This window comes from Eutrigla gurnardus (genome assembly GCF_963514095.1).
Source record: "Eutrigla gurnardus genome assembly, chromosome: 11".
NCBI lineage: Eukaryota > Metazoa > Chordata > Actinopteri > Perciformes > Triglidae > Eutrigla > Eutrigla gurnardus.
The window spans coordinates 27096130-27120424 of record NC_139925.1 but is presented as its reverse complement, the minus strand read 5'-3'; the positions used below and the strand labels follow the sequence as shown (position 1 = coordinate 27120424).

Genomic DNA, 24295 nt, shown 5'->3' with positions numbered 1-24295 from the left:
TGTGTGTGTGTGTGTGTGTGTGTGTGAGAAACAGTTCGTGTTTGTGACCCTTCAACCACCCAGACCTCCCTACGTGGAATTTCCACAGACTTGTTTAAAATAATTTGTGATACAGTATGTTGAGGAAAAAATGTAATCTACTACAAAAATAGTCTCCTCCAATTGTAATTCACAATGTAGTTTAGATGTACAGTATATAAAACCAATGTTAGCTTTAGACAAGAAAACCAACTTTAGGTTTAGACAACGAAACCAACGTTAGGTTGAGACAACAAAACCAACGTTAGCTTGAGACAACAAAACCAACGTTAGGTTTAGACAACAAGACCTGTTGTCAGGTTTATGAAACATATCTAAAATAACTGTACAGTTTGGTTTAGACAATAAAACCAATTCAACAGTTGGATAACCATGACAAGCGCATCACTTGACAACACTTTGGGACAGTGCCTGCTATCAGTCATGTGTTTGAAAGTTGGTAAAGTGCTTATTCACTTTTGAGGATGGATTACTGTTCTATTCAACCTGCGGCTCGTTTATGGCTACTAAAAAAAAAGTCTGTCTGTGTTTCGACCTGCCTTTTGAATTTTTGACATTTGACATCTGGCCAAAAATGAACCCAGCCGACACTGAGAATTTCAAGCAGGAAATGGCTACACAAGCTGCTGCTCTACACCTGCATGAGAAACAGTTCACCGTTATGGGGGTGGCTTTCTGGGAGGCTTCTGCACGCCACAACCAACATTTGGAGACTCTGAGCGAGCCAGCAGTTTCACCACCCACCGGTCCTTCTGTTCCTGCCGTCTCGGGTCCAGAACCCTGTTTAAGTGCTCTAGAGCGCTTTTCTGGAGCTCCAGGTACCTGCCACTCGTTTCTGACTTTGTGCTCATTGACTTTTGAACTACAGCCTCTCACATATCCCACTGAGAGATCGAGAGTCGCTTTCATGGTCACCCAGCTTACAGCAGCCAATTATTCCGGGGTTTCCTTGGTTAATAAAACATAACCCACACATTGATTGGAGGACTGGTTCCATTCTGCAATGGAGTGAACATTGTCATAGGGTCTGAAATCTGCTTTGCTGCCTGCCTTCAACACCTCTTCCTCTAAAGAGTTCCCAGATCTCTCAGGTGTCCCGTCCGAGTACTACGACTTAAAGGAGGTGTTTCACAAAGTACGGGCCTCGCTTCCCCCACCCAGCCCGTATGATTGTGCCATTGACCTCCTCCCTGGCCCATCACCGCCAAGGGGGAGACTCTTCTCTCTGTCAGCCCCTGAAACCAAGGCCATGGATGAGTATATTAATAACTCAGTGGCAGCAGGCATCATCCGTCCCTCTTCGTCCCCTGCTGGAGCTGGATTTTTCTTCGTGGATAAGGACAAATCCCTCCGGCCCTGCATCTGAATGATGTCACCTTCAAAAACAGGTACTCCCTCCCTCTCATCTCAACTGCATTTGAACTGTTGCACTGGGGCCTCAGTGTTTACCAATCTTGATCTTGATCACCTTGTTTGCATTCGGGAGGGGGATGAGTGGAAAACGGCATTCAATACCCCTAGGGGCCACTATGAATACCTGGTTATGCCTTTTGGACTCACTAATACTCCTGCAGTATTCCGAGCCTTAGTGAATGATGTGCTCCGGGATTTTCTCAATGTATTTTTGTTTGTGTATCTTGACGATATCCTCATCTTCTCTAAGTCTAAATAGGAACATGTGCAGCTTGTGTGCAGTCTTCTCCAGAGACTCCTAGAGAACCAGCTGTTTGTGAAGGCAGAGAAGTCTGAGTTCCATGCTACTGAGGTGTCATTCCTGGGGACCCGGAAAAAGCTTCAACAGTTCCTGGGGTTTGCCAATTTCTATCGTAGGTTTACTATAGTTCTGTGGCAGCTCCCCTGACAGCCCTAACCTCCCATAAGGCAGCCTTCCAATGGTACCCTGCTGCAGAGAGGGCATTCAGTGAGTTAAGATCATGATTCTCTTCTGCTCCCATTCTCCTCCTACCAGATCCAGAATGCCAGTTTTTTGTGGAAGTGCCGTGTTTTCCACACATTGACGAGACTATGGCGCACCACCACCCGTCTAATTTAGGCCGCCATAGTCTCAATTAGGGATGGGAAGATTAACTGATACGCATCGATACACGGACACGCGCAGGCGAGATGCGAGTGCATTGGTAGAACAGCTGTGAATCGATGCAATTTTTGAAATAAAATCGAGATGCATCGATTATTAAAAGTTTGCATCGGTAAAATTCTATATTTTAATCATTGAGTGGTTTCTGCATTTATTTGTACATGTAACAAACCAAATAAGATGTTGTTTTTGGACATTTTTACTCTGACTAAACAGGATCTATGTTACGTTAACGTGCACCGCGGATGTATACTATACTATGCGCCTGGGACGTTTTGATGGACGTGCGCGCGCTGTTCAAAACAAACATGGCGGAGGCGGAGAATATCCACTCTCCTGTCAACTATAAATCCAAAGTTTGGCAATACTACGGATTTTACAAAGAAAAAGGAGAACTTGTCAAGTCAGACGCAATTTGCAAAATGTGCCATGCTGCTGTACGGTACACAGGGAGTACCACAAACCTCATTAGTCACCTGAAGCGACGGCACGGTGTGACCGTAGAGGCCTCCGCCAGTAACCCGGCATCCCCCACCGTGGAGTCAGATGTGGCGACTACGTCCAAGAGCGGTGAGCGACGCATTGAAAACTTTTTCCATGCTCCGCTGGCTAACAGCTCCGCTCGTGCAAAGACGATAAATGGCGCTATAGCCTTCTTTATTTGTAAAGATATCCAGCCTTACAGTGTTACTGAGAACGAAGGCTTCAAACACCTTCTCCATGTCTTGGACCGACGGTACCAAATACCAAATCGGAAGCTTTTCTCCGAGAAGCAAATCCCTGCCCTGTATGAAAAAGTAAGACGAGAGATAGCCGAGTCACTGAGCAAAGTGGAAAGAGTTCACTATGGATGGCTGGACATCTTGCGCCACTGCATCATATGTTACAGCCAGAGTGCACTATATTGATGACGAGTGGGTTTTACAAAACCACGTTCTGCAGACCAGAGTGTTAAATGAGGCTCACACAGGTAACAATCTTGCAGTTTTACTATAGGGCATTTGCCGCGAGTGGATGATTGAAGACAAGAGGCCAGCGCTGGTCACAGACAACGCAAAAAATATGATCTGGCTGGAGCGAGTGCCAAGATGGACCCACATGTGCGTTGCATCGCCCATACTTTAAATCTCGCGTCGCAAAAAGCTCTGAGACTGGACACTGCTTCAGAGCTTGTGATTAAAGTGAGGATGGTGGTCACTTTTTTCCACAGAAGCTCCAGAGCAACTGAAATTCTTCGTGAAATACAGACCCAGTTACACCTGCCACACCACAAGCTAGTCCATGACGTTTCCACGAGATGGAATAGTACCCTTGATATGTTGGAGCGTTTCTGGGAGCAGCTGTGTTGAACGCCCTGCTGTCAAGAAAGTTAAAGAGGGGAGAAGTCATGGTCAGTCTGACAGAGGATGACATGACACTCATCCCAGAGGTCATCAAACTGATGTCTCCCCTAAAAGTAGCAACCACACTCCTCAGTGAGGAGAAAAACCCCACCATCTCAATGATTGCCCCAATCCAGGCCAAACTGCAGAGGCATTTCCAGCCTGATGAGTGATCTGCTGGTAATTTCCCAGATGAAGGAGCGATTCAGACAGGACTTTGATGGACGCTATGCATATCTCCAGGATCTCGGGTACTACGCCTCAGCACTTGATCCGCGTTTTAAAGACCTGGCTTTCTTGGATGACAACGAAGCCAAGGACCTGATTTTCATGAAGCTAACAGCAGAGGTGGTTCAGATGAATGGACAGGTAAGAAGAACATGCTTAATAAGATTATCATCACATGTTATACTATTTTTCTTTCTAGAACCTGACATTTATCATCCTGTATGTGCATTTTTGCCTTTGTTATGTAATTTAATACAATGATGACTTGTCTAGATTGAATGAATACATATAAAGTGAATGCATATGCTGAGCAAATTTATGTCAAATGACATAACTAATTCTCACCCTCGCTTATTAACTAATGTCTTATTTAGATGCTGATTGTTTGGTTCAAATAAGAAAATCTGATTGCTAGTCTATGTGTTACTGATTATTGTCAGGAGGGGGGCAGTGACACAGAAATGCAGAATGAGGACCAGGCTGTTGACACACTGGACGAGGAGGACCTAGCAGTTGATGTCACCTAACACGGTGTCAGGAGCCTCCATGAAGAGGAACAATGCTCAGGTTGGTTTTGATGGAAACGGTGCCAGAAGTTGGAAAACTTTATTGGTTTGAAGATGAATTTTTTGTATTATTATATACAGTTATCTACGTCTAGTTTATTTTCATAGTGTAGTACTGATAGAAATATTTTTTCACTACAAGTGATAAGCCTCTCTTCTCTTCCACTGTGTAGATGATATCCCTCCCAAGAAGAGGACTGCCATGGACCAGATATTCGGCAATTTCCTCACATCTGGTCCATGGCAGTCCTCCCAAGAAGAGGACTGCCATGGACCAGATGTTCGGTGATTTCCTCACTGCAAGAGCACCAGTGAAGACCACTAGGGAGAGAGCTAAGGAGGAAATCCTAAAATACAGAGAGAGGGACTCTTTATGTCTGGGTGGGGATGTTTTGCAGTGGTGGAAAAAACAAGTTGACCTTCCACTGCTTTCAGCTTTGGCAAAAAGTTACCTGTCCATTCCAGCAACAAGCGTGCCATCTGAAAGAGTGTTTAGCACTGCAGGTGACATTGTTACGGCACAACGCAGTTTACTTCACCCTGATCATGTCGATCAGCTCATATTCCTGAAGAAAAATCTGAGAGTAGAACACCTGGCTTAAATGACTGACCGTTGTGCACTATTCTGGATGGCCACAAGGTGTTCTGTTGACACCATTTTCTTTTGATTCATTAAATAATTTGCACATGTTTGTTTATTCTCACAACAGATAAGCTAAGCTTCTGTTACGACTGTTTCAAAGTGAGACTGGTGTTTGTTTACAACAGCATATGACTGCTGAATCTAGTTTACATGTTTCCTTTTGTAAGAAGCTATGGAAGACCTCTTTGTGAGAGGGTAATTTATTTTCTTTCTTTTTTTTACTTACTTTACTCACTGGTGAGTTTGCTGACCTGCAGCATAAAGAGTGCTAAGCACATCTAAGCTGAGCTTCATCTTGCATTTAATTGTTTTTGTTTTGTCGTGCAATTGGGTTCTTGCCTGCCATTTTGTGAAACCTGACTGATGTATGCTAGAGAAGAACTGAAAGTCTGTTATATTTTACCCTTCAGGAGGAGAGACAGGAGAGAGAACGGGGAAACATCACAATGCATAAACATTTGATCAGCAATGTGCTGTGTGTTATACTCTTATGGACTGATGACCAGCACTTAGTAGGCCTAATGATTGTTTTACTGAAACTGTTCAAAGACTGCCAGTAGTGACATTCACAGTTGCAGTGACAATAATAAATTAGTTACTGCACTATACGTCATGCTTTTAATTACTTAATATCATAATATCATATTATTATTATTATTATTATTATTATTATTATTATTAAATGCATAATGCTTTCAGGGAAAAAAGGGACATTTTTTATTTCTGGCTCATGCAAAAATATTTTTTGTCAAAGTGGCTCCTGATTAGGCCAAGGTTGAATACCACTACGCCACAATGTCATCTATTATCAGGCAATCAAGTTGTATTTAACTAAAGGGCTGTACATAATAACATGAACCAGAGTGGTGTCCTATTTACATTCCAACACAACATAAATACATAGTGCATTATATTTCAACATATTATGTTGTGGATTACGTTTGCTCTTGATGTTTCACAAATTAGCTTCAAAGGAGTCGGTAGAAGTCCACATATGCAGGTGGAATGGGTGGTGGGTCAACGGGTCAACAAATAGTAAATGGACCTGCATTTATACAGGGCTTTTCTAGCTAACTACTCAAGGCGCCTCACACTACTATTCATATTTTATTATCTCACTCACTCAAAAACATTCATATGCCGATGGCGCACCATCGGGGGTAATTCGAGGTTCAGTATCTTGCCCAAGGACACTTCGCCATGTAGACTGGAGGAGCTGGGATTCCAACCGCCAATATTCCGATTGGATGATGACTTGCGCTACCTTTGAGCCACAGCCCCCCCCCCCCAAACACAGGACTTTCACCAGGAGACCAATGTTAGTGTCCCGTTAGAACCAAGAATATGTTGTGATTTTGTTTTGTTTCAATTTGATAATCATTTTAATCCAAACCATTGTTTTGTTGCCGAAATATAACTATGTAGTTTTGTGGAGGTGTGTTTAAAGGCAGAGTAAACCACAGAGACTTTGACTTTGAAAGCATCGCCAAACTGAAAAAGTCCCGTGCCCTTTATTCAAACATCTGTGTACAAAGCCGAGCCCAGAACACCGAACGGGTGCTCGAGATCGGCAGTCCAATCAGGAAGTAAGGATTGGCAGACAGGCAAGCCGTCCAATTATTTTCTTAGACCCGACTTTTTTGAATGGACGTGGTTTTTACAATCTGACATGGCCACAGATGACATTTCTTTTCGTGTTTTTATGTCAGAACATTTAATGTGTTCATTGTTATCAGTATGTTACAAGGATTTCAGATAATATAACAAAATGTTTCTGAATAGAATCACCTACTCAACCTACAGAGTTGTGTGACCAGCATGCAGCTGTACTTACTCTCTGTCCACCACCAGGCAGTGTGTGTCGTTGTCGTTGCAGACGATGTTGGCTGAGCGTACATCTTCACTGGAAACACACGCACAGTTTGGTCCCACACACACAAACACAAGACACACACACACACTGCAGTACGATGAAGCTGTCAGGGTTCACGTGAACTCAGCGGAGAGCTTGTTCACATCACACAGCTGTGACAAGAAGGAGCATCTTTGTCTCTATTGTTTCTGTGAGTTGGAGGCAAAGAATGTTCTGAATGTCTCATCATTAGTGGGACAGAAATGCTGCTGCTTACATCTTCTGTTTTCTCAGTCCACTTACAGTTTTTCTCAGTCGCTTTGGTACATTTCTCGAATCATTCTCGACATTTGCAAAACAGTAAGTGCATTTCTCAAAACAATTCATACAAATAGCAAAACACCATGGATTACCTGCAAAAGCCAGTCTCTTGCTCAAAATCCTTAGTTAATTTCTCAAAAGTAAATATCTCTGTCAATGACCATGTCGGTGCCATCAGAATGACAAGTCCTTGTGTCATTGTGTATGAATAAGACAGTCAAAAGAAACAAACGTCATTGAACTGCAATGTTCTATGTGTTTTCCTTTGTGTTCTCCTGTGAGGCTGCTGTTGGTACCTGATGAGAGCTTTCTCCCCGAAGTAGTCTCCAACCCCCAGGGTCTTGATTTCCTGAGGTTCAGTGAAGCCCTCAGTGCTTTGAGTGACTATGACCTCCAGAGAGAGAGAGAGAACAGAATGAGGCATCAAATCGTGTTTTCACCAGTGTTACATTGCTGTTCGTTGTTGGCTTATCATTGAAATAGAGACAATTCATTCCAAGTCAGCATATGAGGCAAATATTTGCTTGTTATTTTTCCACATTCTTTTCTTATCCAATTTCTAGAAGGTGAGCATTCTTGTTACAACTTTTGAATTGATCCTTTAAAATATTAACAGTTAACTAATCACAACAGATAAGTACATGTTCTATTTTTTCAATTTAATTTATGTATAGACTGTCATTTTATTCATGAACTAGTATAAAGAGAGATAGCCAGATGACCCAGACTGTTAGTGTCCCGTATCAAACTAAAAGGAAAAAATTACATTTTGTTTAGTTAATTAATCATTTGTAATGCGAATCGTCGATAGTCATGTGACTCGTTTGTCACTTGCTAGTCACATGTCTTGTGACTCAGTCAAGTTATCATCAACTGAGCTCTGTTCCCTAAACCTAGTTTAAACCTGGTTTTGTTGCCTAAACAAAAAAAATGTGTGTTGCACAGCACTAAACCACTGGATTAAAGGTAGAATAGGTCATTTGGAAAAAACACAGAAACTTTGAACGCAACGCCGGACAGAAAAAGTCCTGCCCCCTTCATTCAGACCTTGGTTCAAAGCCCCTCCCCCAGAACGCAAAACGAGTCAGAGCATTAAATGTATTCATTGCTATCGGTATGTTACGAGGATTTCAGATAATATAACAGAAGGTGTTCCTGAATAGAATCACCTACTCAACCTCTAAATGTTGTGCTGTGTCACTGTGTTGCATAATAATTTTGAATTAACCATGTACAGTTACCCATATTTGCCACTTATATCTATACCACTTATAAGATGTAACTTAAATATGAGCAGCCATAATTCTTACCATTATAAGGATTATAGTTGGTGTTTATTTTGGATTTCATGGATTTTGGATTTTATTGCTTTTTTTTTTTATACTTGCACCTTTATTGATCTGTCACATGTGCATTCTTTGTATTTGCATTCTTGGTACTTGGGTTGTTCCAAAGGAACACAAGATTGAGAAGGCTAACTGGTTTATACTGTCCACACCCGACTCAACAAGCCTCAAGCTAATCTTTGCTCTCAATGAAGAACATCAAAGGCTTAACACGGCACATTTGACAAGATTGTGCCGACATCTCACCTCTCCTTTTTCAATAATAAAGAACGTGTTCCCTTCTTCACCCTCTCGAATGATATACTCCCCTTTTTCAAAGTAGTCCTGAAAAGACAGAAGGGTGTGTCATTGTGTTATCCACTTGGACAAACCTGAAACTATTGAGTGAGAAACAGATACTGGATGGTTATGAATAAAATGCATAAAGATTAGATGACTGTGAAATACTCACCACTTCAAGACAATCAACCACCTTGGCTAGTTTCTCCTCAGGCAACCCTCGGAGCAGAGACACACTTACAGAGAAACAGACACATTCATTATGGCTGTTGCAGCAGTCAGCACTGTCTCCTCACAGTTCTCTGTTACCCCTTTTCCACCAACGCGAACCATAGTTCAAGAGCCGGGCCGGTGCCGTGCTGGTTCGCAGTTGGTTCAACTTGCGAACCGTCCGAGAACCTGTTTGCGTTTCCACCGGCTAGAGAGCCCAGAGAGCCACGTCATTACGTCACTGTATACGTCTGAGGTTTCCCCGCAGCGCTATCTTCAAGCATAGCAGACATGTCTCTTCAGAAAAAGTGTTTATTTTGGTAAATAATAACAATAACAATAACAATAAAATACACAAAATACTAAAATAACAACATTTTTTAAAGTGTAGAACAGTGTGTGATCAATAGATCAGAGTGTTTGATGTTTAGTCATCTGCAGGTTGGACCTCCGTTCGATATCGCCGATGTCCGACAGCTCTACAAACACAAACCAGAGAACAGCGGTTTAATCACAAACGTGTCCACGACGCTGTGAACACAGATGTTAAGTCACGTTGGTAGTTGGTAACGTTTAGTGAGCCAACGGCAGTCAGAAAGTGGCATGCTAACGTTGTTGTTAGCAATATCACGCTAGCTGGCTAGCTAGCCGGTCAGCTTACATTACCCGAGGAAGCAAAGCCACTAGTTGCTGCTGTTACGAACGTAATCACTAGCTTGGTAAACTAAACAGAAATGTGTCGTTAGTTTGCAACAAGGTGAAACAATTTAAAAGTGAAACTTACCGGGAACAGTAACGTTAGTAAAACTCCGCAGCGGCGTATTTTCCCCCGTTGCCTCGAGCGTCAACGCCGCCCCCAGCCCCTAACGTAAGCCAGGCCCAGTTCCAGCCCAGCAAAGAGTTGGGGCCGCTCGGGAACCAGTTTTCCAGGCCGAGAGCCGGCTCTTTGTCTGTGGAAACAGGAAGAACTGGTTCGCGATTGGGCACCGGCTCCGAACCGGCCCTCAAAATGCCTTGGTGGAAAAGGGGTATGTGTGGAGGATGTTAGCTCTCTTCAGCATGAACAGGCATCTGATTCTGTAAAAATGTTTTAATGTATATTGTTTGAAACACTTGGAAGCGTTTGGTTATGGTTTAAATTTCAGTGTATATCATTTAGAAAAAAACTGGCAGAAAATGAATATATAGGGTGTTTTTAAACGTGGGGCTGCACGGTGGTGTAGTGGGTAGCACTTTCGCCTCACAGCAAGAGGGTCCCGGGTTCGATTCCCGGGTCGGCCCGGGTTCCTTCTGTGTGGAGTTTGCATGTTCTCCCCGTGTAAGCGTGGGTTCTCTCCGGGTTCTCCGGCTTCCTCCCACAGTCCAAAGACATGCATGGGGATAGGTTCATTGATGACTCTAAATTGCCCGTAGGTGTGAATGTGAGCGTGAATGGTTGTTTGTCTCTACATGTGAGCCCTGTGATAGACTGGTGACCTGTCCAGGGTGTACCCTGCCTTTGCCCAATGACAGCTGGGATCGTCTCCAACCCCCCCGTGACCCTGAATACAGGATAAGTGGTAGACGATGGATGGATGGATGGTTTTTAAACGTAGTCCTCTTTAAAGGAACCAGACTCCATCCTCATAAGTGATGAAAGCGTTAAAATACCAAAGCAGATCCTCTTAAAGGAGTCCGCCATGTTGCACCACCAAGTTCCAGCCAAGCTGGTGCTACACATTAACAGCACTCTTCACCGCCAATGTCACTGAACACAGGAGTCTGATTGTGTCTGTACCTGCGCAGGAAGCTGAAGTACTCCTCATGTCTGGCCTGTGTGGTCCGCATCATGATGGTCTGGAAGGTCTGGCGGTCTAGAGCCCAGATAAGAGACTGGGACACAGCTGGATGAGAACGGAACCATTAACAACTCATTTAGCTGGTACTTAATCATCATGTTGAGGGGCATTTAAAGGTCCTTCTACACTCACCGGCCACTTTATTAGGTACACCTGTCCAACTGCTCGTTAACGCAAATTTCGAATCAGCCAATCACATGGCAGCAGCTCAATGCATTTAGGCATGTAGACATGGTCAAGACGATCTGCTGCATTTCAAACCGAGCATCAGAATGGGGAAGAAAGGTGATTTAAGTGACTTTGAACGTGGCATGGTTGTTGGTGCCACACGGGCTGGTCTGAGTATTTCAGAAACTGCTGATCTACTGGGATTTTCACGCAACCATCTCTAGGGTTTAGAGAGAATGGTCCAAAAAAGAGAAAATATCCAGTGAGCGGCAGTTCTGTGGCCGCAAATGCCTTGTTGATGCCAGAGGTCAGAGGAGAATGGCCAGACCGGTTCGAGCTGATAGGAAGGCAACAGTAACTCAAATAACCACTCGTTACAACCAAGGTATGCAGACGAGCATCTCTGAACGCACAACACGTCGAACCTTGAGGCGGATGGGCTACAGCAGCAGAAGACCTCACCGGGTGCCACTCCTGTCAACTAAGAACAGGAAACTGAGGCTACAATTCACACAGGCTCACCAAAATTGGACAATAGAAGATTGTAAAAACGTTGCCTGGTCTGATGAGTCTCAATTTCTGCTGCGACATTCGGATGGTAGGGTCAGGATTTGGCGTCAACAACATGAAAGCATGGATCCATCCTGCCTTGTATCAACGGTTCAGGCTGGTGGTGGTGGTGTAATGGTGTGGGGGATATTTTCTTGGCACACTTTGGGCCCATTAGCACCAATTGAGCATCGTGTCAACGCCACAACCTACCTGAGTATTGTTGCTGACCATGTCCATCCCTTTATGACCACAGTGTACCCATTTTCTGATGGCTACTTCCAGCAGGATAACGCGTCATGTCATAAAGCGCCAATCATCTCAGACTGGTTTCTTGAACATGACAATGAGTTCACTGTACTCAAATGGCCTCCACAGTCACCAGATCTCAATCCAATAGAGCACCTTTGGGATGTGGTGGAACGGAAGATTTGCATCATGGATGTGCAGCCGACAAATCTGCAGCAACTGCGTGATGCTATCATGTCAATATGGACCAAACTCTCTGAGGAATGTTTCCAGTACCTTGTTGAATCTATGCCACGAAGGATTAAGGCAGTTCTGAAGGCAAAAGGGGGTCCAACCCGGTACTAGCAAGGTGTACCTAATAAAGTGGCTGGTGAGTGTAAATAAACTGGCTTCTCTTATGTTACAGTTTTTTTCTTTTTCTTTTTTTTTGGATCAACCAATCACACCACTTTTAAAGAATGTGTAACCTAGCAGCCTCAACCATACCTCCTCACTAAACGTTTCGCAAGCTACATTATAATGTTGAATAGCATCACGTCATGAGAAATAATTTCGCCTATAAAATGTACAACTCTCCATATAATATTAATTTACCATATCAGTTGCTACAGTTACACAAAAGCTTGCAAGCATGACAATATCAGCCGGTCTGCACAGCATATGACACGTGGATGGGTAGAATTATAGTATGTTTAATGAGTTCCTCGGTGAATACCATCCAGCCAGCAGGTGTCTTAAACTGCACATGATATGGATATGGTTGTCAAACACACAACCTGATAAACAGTGAAGCACCAGGGAGCGTAGGCAGGTAGGATCCCTAAGGAGACATATCAAGAATCATGACTGGTCTGGTCTTGTTAAAATCCCTCACCTTTGACAGTTGCTGTCCTCTTACAGTTGTACAGAATGGCCAGTTCTCCAAACGCCGTTCCAGGACGCATCTCCCCCAGCAGCTTCCCATTCTGGATCACTTCCAGCAAGCCGTCTGGAAAAGGCGACAAGTTATCAGCTACAAATATTTTTATTTACCTCGAGATCCATGTGAGATCGCTGGCCAATCATGGAGTAACTAAGTCAGCAACCTCCAGTTCTGAAAAGTGAGTTAGATGCTGAAGTGTCTGAAACTTGCATTCTCTCTGCTGGCAACCAGGGGGCGACTACTCTCTGGTTGGATAGAAGTCCATGAAAAAATGACCCTATATCTCTTGATTTATCATCTCAGTAAAACATACAACAGTGTATTAGGGCCACTGTAGGAAAAAATAAATAAAAAGTGGGTGGGCAATATTTCCAGAAAATTAAGTCGCAAATTTGCTAGTTTTAAAGTAGGAAATGTGCCACTTTGTTATATAATAAGAAATCTTGCCCCCCTCTCTCGCCTCTGTTTTCGTTTGGCATATATTCACGTGTACATATAGCCGATATAAATAAGTTGCTTGGATCCGCTAACACCGTTTGCCGTTGCTATGACAACAAGTGAAAGCTACTGCTAGCATTTACCCTAACTGCCCGATCAATAAACACCCATAAGATGACAATTTGGCCCCATATAAAATTAACCAACAATAACCATCAACAGCCATCACCCTTAACGATGGCGGGACCTTAACGAGGCGTTGTCACACGTTGTGATGTATTAATTAGAAAAATAAATGCGACATTCATGGGATTTTAGCTAGCATGAATGCTGGTTGTTAGCATTGTAATGAAGTAGAATTTTTTTTCTTCTTGGAATATTACCCCCCCTCTCTCAGTTCCAGCTTTAAAAAAAAAAAAAAAAAAAAAGAATTTCCTTCAGTGGCCCTGTGTACACTGTTCTACAAACATGTTTATGGTCTCACTCTCTCGGTTCAAGTCTTCTTCAAACTAGCATGATTTTCATTTAGTACATTATGGTCCATTTAGAGTCCAACACACCAGAAAGCAGGGGATGCTTTAGCCTGGGCTTCCTTATGATTGACAGGTTGCTATCACAGCTTTGCTCTAATTCCTTATTATCAGGCAGCTCCTATAAGAACTGGGAAAAGAGCTCACATTACTCCTGAATTAGCTTCTCTGCACTGGCTCCCTGTAAAACCTTGAATAGAATGTAAAATCCTCCTCCTCACCTTTAAAGCCCTTCGTGGTCAGGCACCATCACATGTTAAAGAGCTTGTAGCACCGTTTTACTCCATAAGAACACTTTGCTCCCAGAATGCAGGGTTACATGTGGTTACTTGCTTTCTCGAGTCTCCAACAGTAGAATGAGAGCCAGAGCCTTCAGCTATCAAGATCGCCTCCAGTGGAACCACCTCCCAGTTTCAATCCGGGAGGCAGACACCCTCTCCACATTTAAGACTAGGCTTATAGGCAGGGCTGGCTCAGGCTTGTCTTGGACCAGCCCTTAGTTTAGCTGCTAAAGGCCTAGACTGACGGAGGTCTCTCCCTCTCCATCAGTCTCATTCATGTCCCATTAATGCTTGTTTCAAACTACTGTTCTCACCGTGGTAACTTGCTGCCGTGGCCCTCGACACCTACTGCTGCTATTGCTTAGTCATATTTCTATTATTATATTATACTGTTTCAGCTTTATTATTAGTATCATCATGATATTACTGCTACTGTTATCTTTATTATTACTATTATTATTTACTATTATTTCTGCTTTTACTGTTACTACTACTACTACAACTACTACTACAATAGTTGCTCTCATTACAGGTGTCATTTTGGTCATATGGATTGACTATGTTGTCATTTTTGTTGGTTGTTCTATACACATGACATCAACTGCACATCTGTCCCTCCTCAGAGGGTTCATCCTTTTTTCCCCATTAAAAGGGTTTTTTCTTATCCGATGGGGGGTCCCGGGACAGAGGATGTTGTATGCTGTACAGATTGTATGAGACAAATTTGGGCAATATGAATAACATTTAACTGAGGACTTTCTATACCAATTGTGTTGTAATTGTAATTGTGTCAGCCCCTTGAAGCGTGACTGGGCCGATGGAATCTGACCTGCTAGTACATAGAGGTGGTTTCCAGGTTCCCCCTCGTGGATGACCAGCTGTCCGTTGCTGTAAACCTTCTCGTACATACAGTCCACCATCTCCCTTGTGTGCTGCGGCTCCAGCTTTTTCAGGAAGTCATTGTTCATGATGGCATCGTTGATGAGTTTCTTGGTACTGCGATTCAGGAAGAAGCAGAAACAAATAGTTCCAAAGTCAAGTCAAGTCTATTTTATTCAATATCACAAATTTATCTGTGTCTGTATAAGTTCTTTTAACGTCTTCACTCTTCTTTCAGTCCTTCTGCTACCAGATTCATTGTACTGCTTGTCTCTGTTTGTGTTTTTAGGACAGCATCACTGAGAACCCGACCACTTCTAGGCATGCCATGTGCACAGGACACACTGGTGGACGCTCTGCGGCTGCTCCTCTCAATTGTTGCTTCGCCATTAAGAAAAACGAATCAGCAGGCTCATTTATATGCAGCAATATTCATGAGGTGCTTTGCATTGACCATTTATGTTTGAATGTGGACGAGTGCAGGACAGGGTATGAGGCTGTGATTTATAAAGGGAAAATTGCTTAAATATATGCATACACATATACGTCTGATTCTCTTTTAGTATGGATCCCACACACTGTTTTACAAATGAGACCCCAGATGATGCTTTTCAGAATAGGGGGAAAAGATGACTAATGTAACCGTAATCGGAATATGCACGGCTGCATGTAAACAAGAATATTAGTGGAATATTCATTTTCATCAGCCATGTAAACAGATATTTGGTGCATGTAAACAGGGTTAAAAACAAACATCTGTTTAAGTGTGAAATTACATTCTTTAAGTGACGTCCTCATGCTTCAACTGCTAACCCTGTTGCCAGCCTCATGGTATTTCAATCTAGAGGCCCAAGAAAGGGAATATACTGATTTGGATGCTAGAATGTGCATTTTTTTCAACAATAAATACTGCTATGCTTTTTACCAGACAGGACTGCTTGACCAATAGGATCTCACAAATGTGGGTATTTGGTCCAGGCAACTCCATTAATGTCTGCAGTTTCAATGTATTCAGCAGATTTCCCTGATTAGCACATCACACAGAGGATGTGCTTATGCATCCAGTGAGGAGGAGTGCTGAATGGATCCGAGAGGCAGCGTAGGTTGCGTAATTGAAGCCCATAATGACCCAGTTCCTGCATTTAGATTTCCTGGCCTTTTGTTTCCTTCCACATCTTTCTATTATCCTGCCATGCAAATACAGATGTTCCGTTGTGGGGGATGTTACAAAAGCTCGCCTGTGCTGTCACGTTGTGTTGATCACAATTGATCTATTTAAAAGACGTTTTTTGAGCAACTGAAGAACTTTTTTATTGGCGTAATGTCGGCGTTTGACAACTTCTCTCTCGACTTCAGGATCATTGTACCAAAGTAACCACACCTGTGGGTCCAATGTCATCCTCCATACACACGTCTGTTGCTCACCAACAAACTCACCCTCTACACATTCTATTTCTACCAATTGGAAAGAAAACAGAGCCAGCCATCACTGCTCAGTGACCATAAATCACTCTTAAGCCCTAGCCCTGTCCCTCAGGAAAAATACAGCCCAAATGAATCAGGACTAGCTCTTCAACCATGAGAAAATGGAGAGCAAATGGACAAAAAAATAAAGCTGTTATCATTAAAATCAAGGTTATTATTGAAATAGTAATAAACACAATGAGCCACTGTCCCATTGACCCCCCCCCCCCCCCCCCCCATACCCTTTCCCCAATTAAATTAAATAAATAAATTGCATTTTAAAAACATTACAAGAAAGTGTCCAATTATGAATATACTATAATGTCATGATGTTTCCTTCCCTCCCTTATTTTTGTTCAGGAGTAACTGAGTTTGGGAGAAAGAATAGCTGAAAACGCCCTGAACCTTCTCCCTAGCTCATACTCGGTGTGTAGTTGACCTCAGTTAACTAACTCTGCCGTTTTAGGTCAAAATAACAGTCCTTAGTGAAATGAATGAATACAGATTGATGAAATGATTATTTACAGAAACATTGGCTATTGGTTCTGTCAGGAGGAGCACTGAAGTTCCTCTCTGGGACCTGCTTCCTGATCGCACTCAAAGATAGGAAGCTATACAGAAGCCCATTGCATTCAGACAAGCACAAGGCTCATAACTTACAATCCCATTATTCTAGAATACGTCTGCTTAATGTGTACAAACTAGCACACACTGTGGGCTTGACATGGTCATGTGGCTCAGGCACCCTCACCCTCAATCCACTGCAGTTCATGTTTGACATTTAAAACATAGGTATATGGTGTGTAATGTCCCTTTAACTTACTGCGAGTCTTTCCGGACGGACTTTGCAATGGAGACGTGTGCTGCTCTGAACCCTCCACAGAAGTTCTCGGAGGTGGGTTCAGCAGAGACGCCCTCTTTGGCCTTGAGCCTGCGGTGGACCTCCACAGCGACCCTTTGGAAGCGGCTGGGACCCTGGTTGATGACACTGAATCGGCGGTGGCTGTGGTGGCGCAGGGCTGGCGGAGAGCGACCCAGGCTGTTGTTGTAGCCGATAGCATCCTGGAGCTTCTCAATCTGGGAGATCTTGGCCTCCAGTTCCCTTTGGAGGTGCTGTAACTGGAGTTCCTGGGCCTGAAACTCCTGGTCCCGATGTGCCAGCTCCGCCTCTAGGTGGGTGATCCGCGACCTGAAGATCAGGATTGGTTCAATTACTGAATAGGTTCATGGAAAAGACGAAATTTTTAACTTAAGCTTTAAATACTTCCATTTCCCATTTTGAGTTTCACATTTGATTTGTCCCTTTTCTGCTTCCATTTAGATTTTTTAAATTCATCTTTATAATTTAAGCTTCCAGTTTGAGAATTTACATTTAAGGTTATGAATTTTGATTTACACTTCTTTGATTGTCACTTTACATTTTTAATAGCTTTTTTAAAATATCCCTTTAATTTTAATTATGGCCTGATTATTCCTAGTAACGTAGCAAAATAAAAAAAATTGTCTCTTTGAATTGTCTATTTTGGCTTTTAATTTTAATTGTGACCAAAAATATCCTCTATAAAACACGGCTGTAAATGATCCAATTAAGTATGGTCACAATGCACATTTCCAGTGTCCTGGCACACCTAAACGGAGAGAACGGGGCCTTAATTAATGTTATTAATTACCCCTGTGTCATCCTCACAAGGCAACTCAGTCTTCACTACAGGAAACAATACAGATCATCTCATGAGGAATGTATCAGCCCACCACACGCTTATCTTTCTTTCATTTTGATTTTTCTTGATTATTGGCAAATTATTTTTTCAATGTAAAACTCCTATGCTGCCATATTATTAATCTTAAATATAAACACAAATCACCTTTAAGAATGTAAAGAATAAAAAAAGCATCGTCATGGTAATAACCACAAGATGAAAGTATGAAATGACCCATTATGGTGTTGGGCTGCTGCCCCCTCATTTTTGTAGTTTTTGGTAGAAATCTTGGTCATGGCAATAGTATTTTTTATTTGTGTACAGAATAATAATAATCATTATTATTATTATTATTATTATGGAGTTTAATTTCCAGGACAAATAAAAACAAACACATATCTCGCATAAGTCAAACAAGGTGTACAACATATAGAATACCCAGGTCATCCTGTACTTCTCTAACGACGGTTTCTAATGAATTTACCTTAGAAGGTCTGTGTCCAGACCAGGAGGCTCTGAGTGGATGGAGGCCGGGCAGCTGGTCTCCCCAGCCCGCGGGGCTTTTATCGAACCGTTGCCCATGGCCAGGCATTGGCTGGCCACCATAGGAATGGCCCAGAGTCTCACTGTGACGACTGTCTGACAGGAAGCTCTGCAGGCGGGTAAGGTGCTCTGTCTTCTTCAAAGAAATCAATATGATTATAGTGTCAATAAGTATATCAATTATCATTGTTAATATGAAATGAAAACAAATATTAAACCTGTTTTTTGTTGTGAATATATGTTATTATCACTACTACTACTACAACTACTATTATTCACACCTTCATTTCCTCCTGACTGGACTACTGTAGACTCATCACCCGCACCGAAACCTGGCACCACATCACCCCAGTCCTAAAAAACTTCCATTGGCTTCCCATCTCCCACCGCATCACCTACAACATCCTAGTCCTCACCTTCAAAGTGCTCCACCATCTGGCCCCCTCTTTTTCACTGACCTCCTCCCCGCCTACCAACCCTCTCGGTCTCGTCTCCACCCACAGATCCAACCTCTGCAATTTTGTGGTCAGAGCCTTCTCCATCGCAGCTCCCAGGCTCTGGAACTCCCTATCCCAACTCATCGTCGTGACTCTGAGTCCCTCACCATATTTCATTACCGCCTCAAGACCCATCTCTTCCCCCATGCCCCTTACCTCAATTCCATTATATGTTCTGTTTTGGCATTGTTTTGTCTTGTCTGTTTGTTTTAATTTTTTCCCTCTGTAAATCGTCTTTGAGTTGTAAAAGAAATGCTATAAAAAAATCAAATGTATTATTATAATTACTAGTACTAATATTACGATAACTATTATTATACATTATACTATACTATAACACTAAACATATTGTATTTATTCTATTTATTGTTTTTACTATCATTATAATTAACAATATTGTTGCTGTTATTGTAATATTATAATCATAATTCCCTCTTTTCCTCCTTTCTAGTGAACTGTACCTGACTTTGTTTCCTAATGTTTGTATGTTTTGACACACAATTGTCCTACGTCTTTATGTAATCTTATTTTGCACCAAAAATATAATAATTAAAAAATAAATTTTTTTCAAATATAATTTCATAAAATAAAACAGTTTTAGGTTTACAGAATCCTGCCTTGATCCATCCTTTAATACGACTGACTCATTGGGATTACTCATCCAAACCCAGAATACACCTGTCACTGGACTGTCTGTCTCAAATCAAGTCTCAGATCAGGTGTTTGTACCGTGCAGCCGTTCTATTTCTCTCTACAGTCTATTTACAAGAAATATCACAGTATATTATTTAGGCTACTTACAAGGTCGTTGAGGAATATGTTGAAAAAGATAATCCTACTATGGGATTTCTGCTTCAAGCTCCATCTAGAATCTAGTTGCGTCTTATTTGGTTGCAGTCCACAAACACAAAGACACTCATGTGAGCAGGAGGCTGGGGGCTCTTTCACTGATTCCAACTGTGGCACCAATGATGATGAAGTGGAAGTATCTGGCGACCCCTGGTGGTCATTGACATGTTGAGAGGGTGAGAGCAACAGGCTTTTTACATCACAGATATCATAAACACATTCACCCTCATCATAGAAATATACAAAATAACAATACATGTGGCAAAAAACAATTAAATGTCATAGAAATGATTAAAATGAAAAAATAATAAACACTCTAAAATGAAATATATGGGGAAAATACATTCAGAAGAACAAAGAAATTCAAAAGTGTAATAGAATCATATAAAAAGAATATATAGGGGACAAATACATTCAACAGGTATATTGTACAGGTACAATCAAAGTGTCAAAATTGGAGGGTCTATTCTGAGTGACTTAAACTGCTTTCTAGGTGTCCTAACAGGTGTGCTAGTGGTGGCAGCTAGGTTTCATTGACGGGTGTGTTATCAACTGTTTCATATCCAGTAATAGACCTACGCACTTGCATGTTGAGGATGGCGGTACATTTGAACCAGCTAGTGATTATTATTATTATTATTATAACCTTTATTTATTCCCGAGAGACATTGAGGTTACCCTCATTTTCAATGACGTCGAGTTTACAAGGCAATTTAAATATTTACAGTGGTTACAGTCATTTGAAAGTGATTACATGACAATATACATATAACAAGAAACAAGAAAGACAGTCATCTAAAACAGCTACAATTAGAAACACAGCTATCTATGACCAAGGTCCTAAACTCTGTGAATGAAGGGAGTGCGTCCAATCTCAGGATGTGCTGTAGCGCGTTCCAAGAGCTAGGGGCATCATAACAAAAAGCAATCTCGCCAATATTCATATAGACTCGAGGAACTTTGAGTAGCAGTAATTCAGCTGAGCGGGTCATGTATGTGCCTGAGTTCCATTCTAACATATTTGTTACATACTGTGGTAATTTGCCTAAGAGGGCCTTATAAATATATAAAAACCAGTGCCTCTTTCTTCAAGTGAGGGCCAACCAACTTTTCCATACAGAATAGCAGTGGTGAGTATCATATTTATCACCAGTGATAAATCTTAGAGCTGAATGATGGACTGAATCTAGATGTTTCAGAGTGGAGAGAGCAGCATGTCTATAGATGATATCACCATAATCCATGACAGACATAAACACTGCTTCAATTATTACTTTTCTTGAGAGCACTGGAAAGCAAGATTTGTTTCTGTACAGAAAGCCAATTTTTTGTCTCAACTTTAAGATGAGTTCATTAATATACTTGAATCCTAGATGCCAAGATATTTTTGGCTCGGGTAAACATTTGCATTTACATTTAGGTCATTTAGCAGACGCTTTTGTCCAAAGCGACTTACAATAAGTACATTTGTCAAAAGAAGGAAACAAAGAAACCACAACATATCATTGCCGATAAAGTAAGAGCTAAAAAATAGAAAAAGTGTTAGGTCCTCATCTGAGTAAAGTAGTACCTTAAGAGCAACAGTGCTATGATCAGAGTGCTATAGGTAAGTTTTATTTTTTATTTGGGGGGGGGGGGGGGGGGGTGTTAGTGGGTCATGCTATGTAGAATCGAGGTGAAGTCTGAACAGGTGAGTCTTGAGCCTTTTTTCGGAAGATGGCAAATGACTGCTGTCCTTACATTGGTCGGGAGTTCGTTCCACCACTGAGGCGCCAGAACAGAGAAGAGTCCGGACTTTGCTGAGCGACATTTGTTTGATTTCAGCGATGGTGGTACTAGCCGGCCGGCTGAAGTAAAGGAGCGAAGTGCTCACTTCGGGGCGTGTGGTTTGACCAGTGTTTGAAGGTAGATGGGTGCCGTTCCGTTGATGGCCCTGAAGGCCAGTGCCATCATCTTGAATTGGATGCGTGCTGCAACAGGGAGCCAGTGGAGGTCACGGAGGAGGGGGGTCACATGCGTGAATTTGGGTAGATTGAAGATAAGGCGTGCTGCAGCGTTCTCGATACGCTGCAATGGTGTAGTCGCAGAGGCCGGGAGTCCGGCCAGGAGAGAGTTGCAGTAGTCAAGGCGGGAAATGACCAGTGCTTGGACCAGGAGTTGTGTAGCATCCTTTGTGAGGAAGGTCCGAATCATGCGGATATTGTAGAGGGCAAATCTGCAGGATCGGGCAACAGCAGTGATGTTGGGGGTGCAGGATAGGGTCATCGAGGATTACACCCAGGTTCCTCACAGTTGAGGAAGGTAATACTGTGATGCCCTCGACAGTGACCGACAGGTCCATGCGAGGGCAGTCTTTCCCTGGGATGAAGAGGAGTTCGGTTATATTCAGGTTAAGCTTGAGGTGATGTGCAGTTGTCCAGACAGAGATGTCAGCCAGACAGTCCGAGATGCGAGTTGCAATGTGAGTGTCAGAGGTTGGGGGAAAAGAGAGGAACAGCTGGGTGTCATCTGCGTAGCAATGGTAGGAGAATCCATGCGATGTAATAACAGAACCTAGTGATCTGGTATATAGTGAGAACAGAAGTGGTCCTAATACTGAGCCTTGAGAGAAACCCATGTCCAGAGAACAGGGTTTGGACATAGAGCCATTCCATGTGACCTGAAAGGTGCGATTTGTCAGGTATGATGTAAAACCAGGTGAGAGCAGAGTCAGTTATGCCAAGTTCAGCCAGGGTGGAGAGGAGGATTTGGTGGTTGACTGTGTCGAATGCAGCAGATAGGTCGCGGAGAATGAGAACGGAGGAGTGGGATGAGGCTCTGGCGTCTCGCAGGGACTCAGTCACTGTGAGGAGGGCCGTCTCAGTGGAGTGAGCAGTCCTGAATCCTGATTGATTAGGGTCAAGGAGGTTGTTCTGCGAGAGATAGTATGACAGTTGGTTGTAAGCGGCACGTTCCAAGGTTTTGGAGGAGAACATGGAGAAGAGTTTCCTGGGGTTGGTGGCGGAAGAGTTGATCTGTGCCAGGTAGAAGGCAGATTTAGCTGCCGAAACAGTTGAGGTGAAGTCAGAGAGGAGGTGGTGGTAGTGAGCAAGGTCCTCGTGCTGGCCCGATTTCTTCCATTTTCTCTCTGACGCTCGCAACAATGATCTGTTGGTTCGCAGAGGTTCAGACAGCCAGGGAGGGGAGGGAGATGATCGCGCAGGTCGTGAGATTGTGAGATTGGGGTACAGAGAGTGTCCAAAGAAGAGGAGAGTGAGGACATCAGGATGGAGGAGGCTTCCTCAGTAGGCATTCAGGAGAATTGTTCTGTGGATGGTAGTGAGGAAATAACAGTTGAGGAGAGAGCGGAGGGAGTGAGGGATTTCAAGTTGCGGCGGGTGGTGACAGTTCGAGGCGTAGAGGGGAGGGATGTGGTGGGCTTCATGGGGAGAGAGAAAGTCACAAAGTGGTGGTCGGACACGGTGAGCGGGGTAACAGAGAGTGCCGAGATTCCACAGGATCTTGTGAAGACAAGGTCAAGTTGGTTCCCGGCCCGGTGAGTTGGTGGAGAGGGGGAGAGTGTGAGGTCAAATGCGGAGAAGAAGTCAATGAATTCAGATGAGTGCAGCTTTCCCGGGTGGATGTTGAAGTCACCGAGGACGACGCGTGGTGTGCCATCATCAGGGGAGCAGCTCAGGAGGGCATCCATCTCATCTAAAAAGTCACCGAGAGGACCGGGTGGGCGATAGATCACTATGATGTTAAGCTTGAAAGGAAGGGTGACAGAGACGGCGTGGAATTGAAGTGCAGATCGGGGTAGGTGGTCCAGAGGAAGGACCTGGTAGGACCATCTGGGTGAGATGAGGAGCCCAGTTCCTCCTCCTTGCCCTGTTTGTCTTGGGGAGTGTGAAAACGAGTAGGCAGTTGAAAGGGCAGCTGGAGTGGCAGTGTTTTCTGGGGTGATCCAGGTCTCCGTAAGGGCCAGGAAGTGGAGAGTCTGTAGGGAGGCATAGGCTGAAATGGTGTCCGCCTTCTTGACTGCAGACTGGCAGTTCCACAGCCCCCCTAGTATTTCAAGTTCCTTACCGGTGGAGAATGGTGGGTAGCAGAGATTGGGTGGGTTACAGCCTCGAGCGAAGGGTGTGGTAAAATCTTCTCCAGTGTGATGTCCTGACTGGGATAAGACACATGGCTGCGATGGGAGGGGGTTGAGATATTATGCCTACCTCAATGGACTTCCTCGATGGACTCCCACAGATAGACTCCCTTGTCTTCATTCTGCTGTCCTGACACTGCAGCTGACGCTGTAGTGACAGCCTTTTAAGTGCTCAGTTTACCTCATGCACCGACTGGGGCCCCTCCCTCCAATCAAGTCTATTGACTACAGCTGAGCTGACTGAAACTAGCTGATTGCCCACTCAGTATAGACAGCTTCACAAGAATTT

The 24295-nt window shown here is 43.2% G+C and overlaps 1 protein-coding gene across 1 annotated transcript in view; it reads right to left on the bottom strand.

The window, feature by feature from the left end:
* The window catches only part of prkg2l (protein kinase cGMP-dependent 2, like), a 54795-nt gene extending 35766 nt beyond the window's left edge, over nt 1-19029 (bottom strand). The window contains exons 1-10 of the mRNA XM_084021631.1: nt 18942-19029; nt 18467-18661; nt 17106-17471; nt 14769-14935; nt 12643-12756; nt 10742-10847; nt 8927-8990; nt 8722-8799; nt 7426-7520; nt 6791-6859 (exon numbers count right to left, since the gene is read on the bottom strand). Of these exons, the coding sequence (XP_083877757.1) occupies nt 6791-6859; nt 7426-7520; nt 8722-8799; nt 8927-8990; nt 10742-10847; nt 12643-12756; nt 14769-14935; nt 17106-17471; nt 18467-18588 (1181 nt within the window). The 5' untranslated portion in view covers nt 18589-18661; nt 18942-19029. The remainder of the gene's footprint in view (nt 1-6790; nt 6860-7425; nt 7521-8721; nt 8800-8926; nt 8991-10741; nt 10848-12642; nt 12757-14768; nt 14936-17105; nt 17472-18466; nt 18662-18941) is intronic.
* Nucleotides 19030-24295: the final 5266 nt, after the last annotated feature.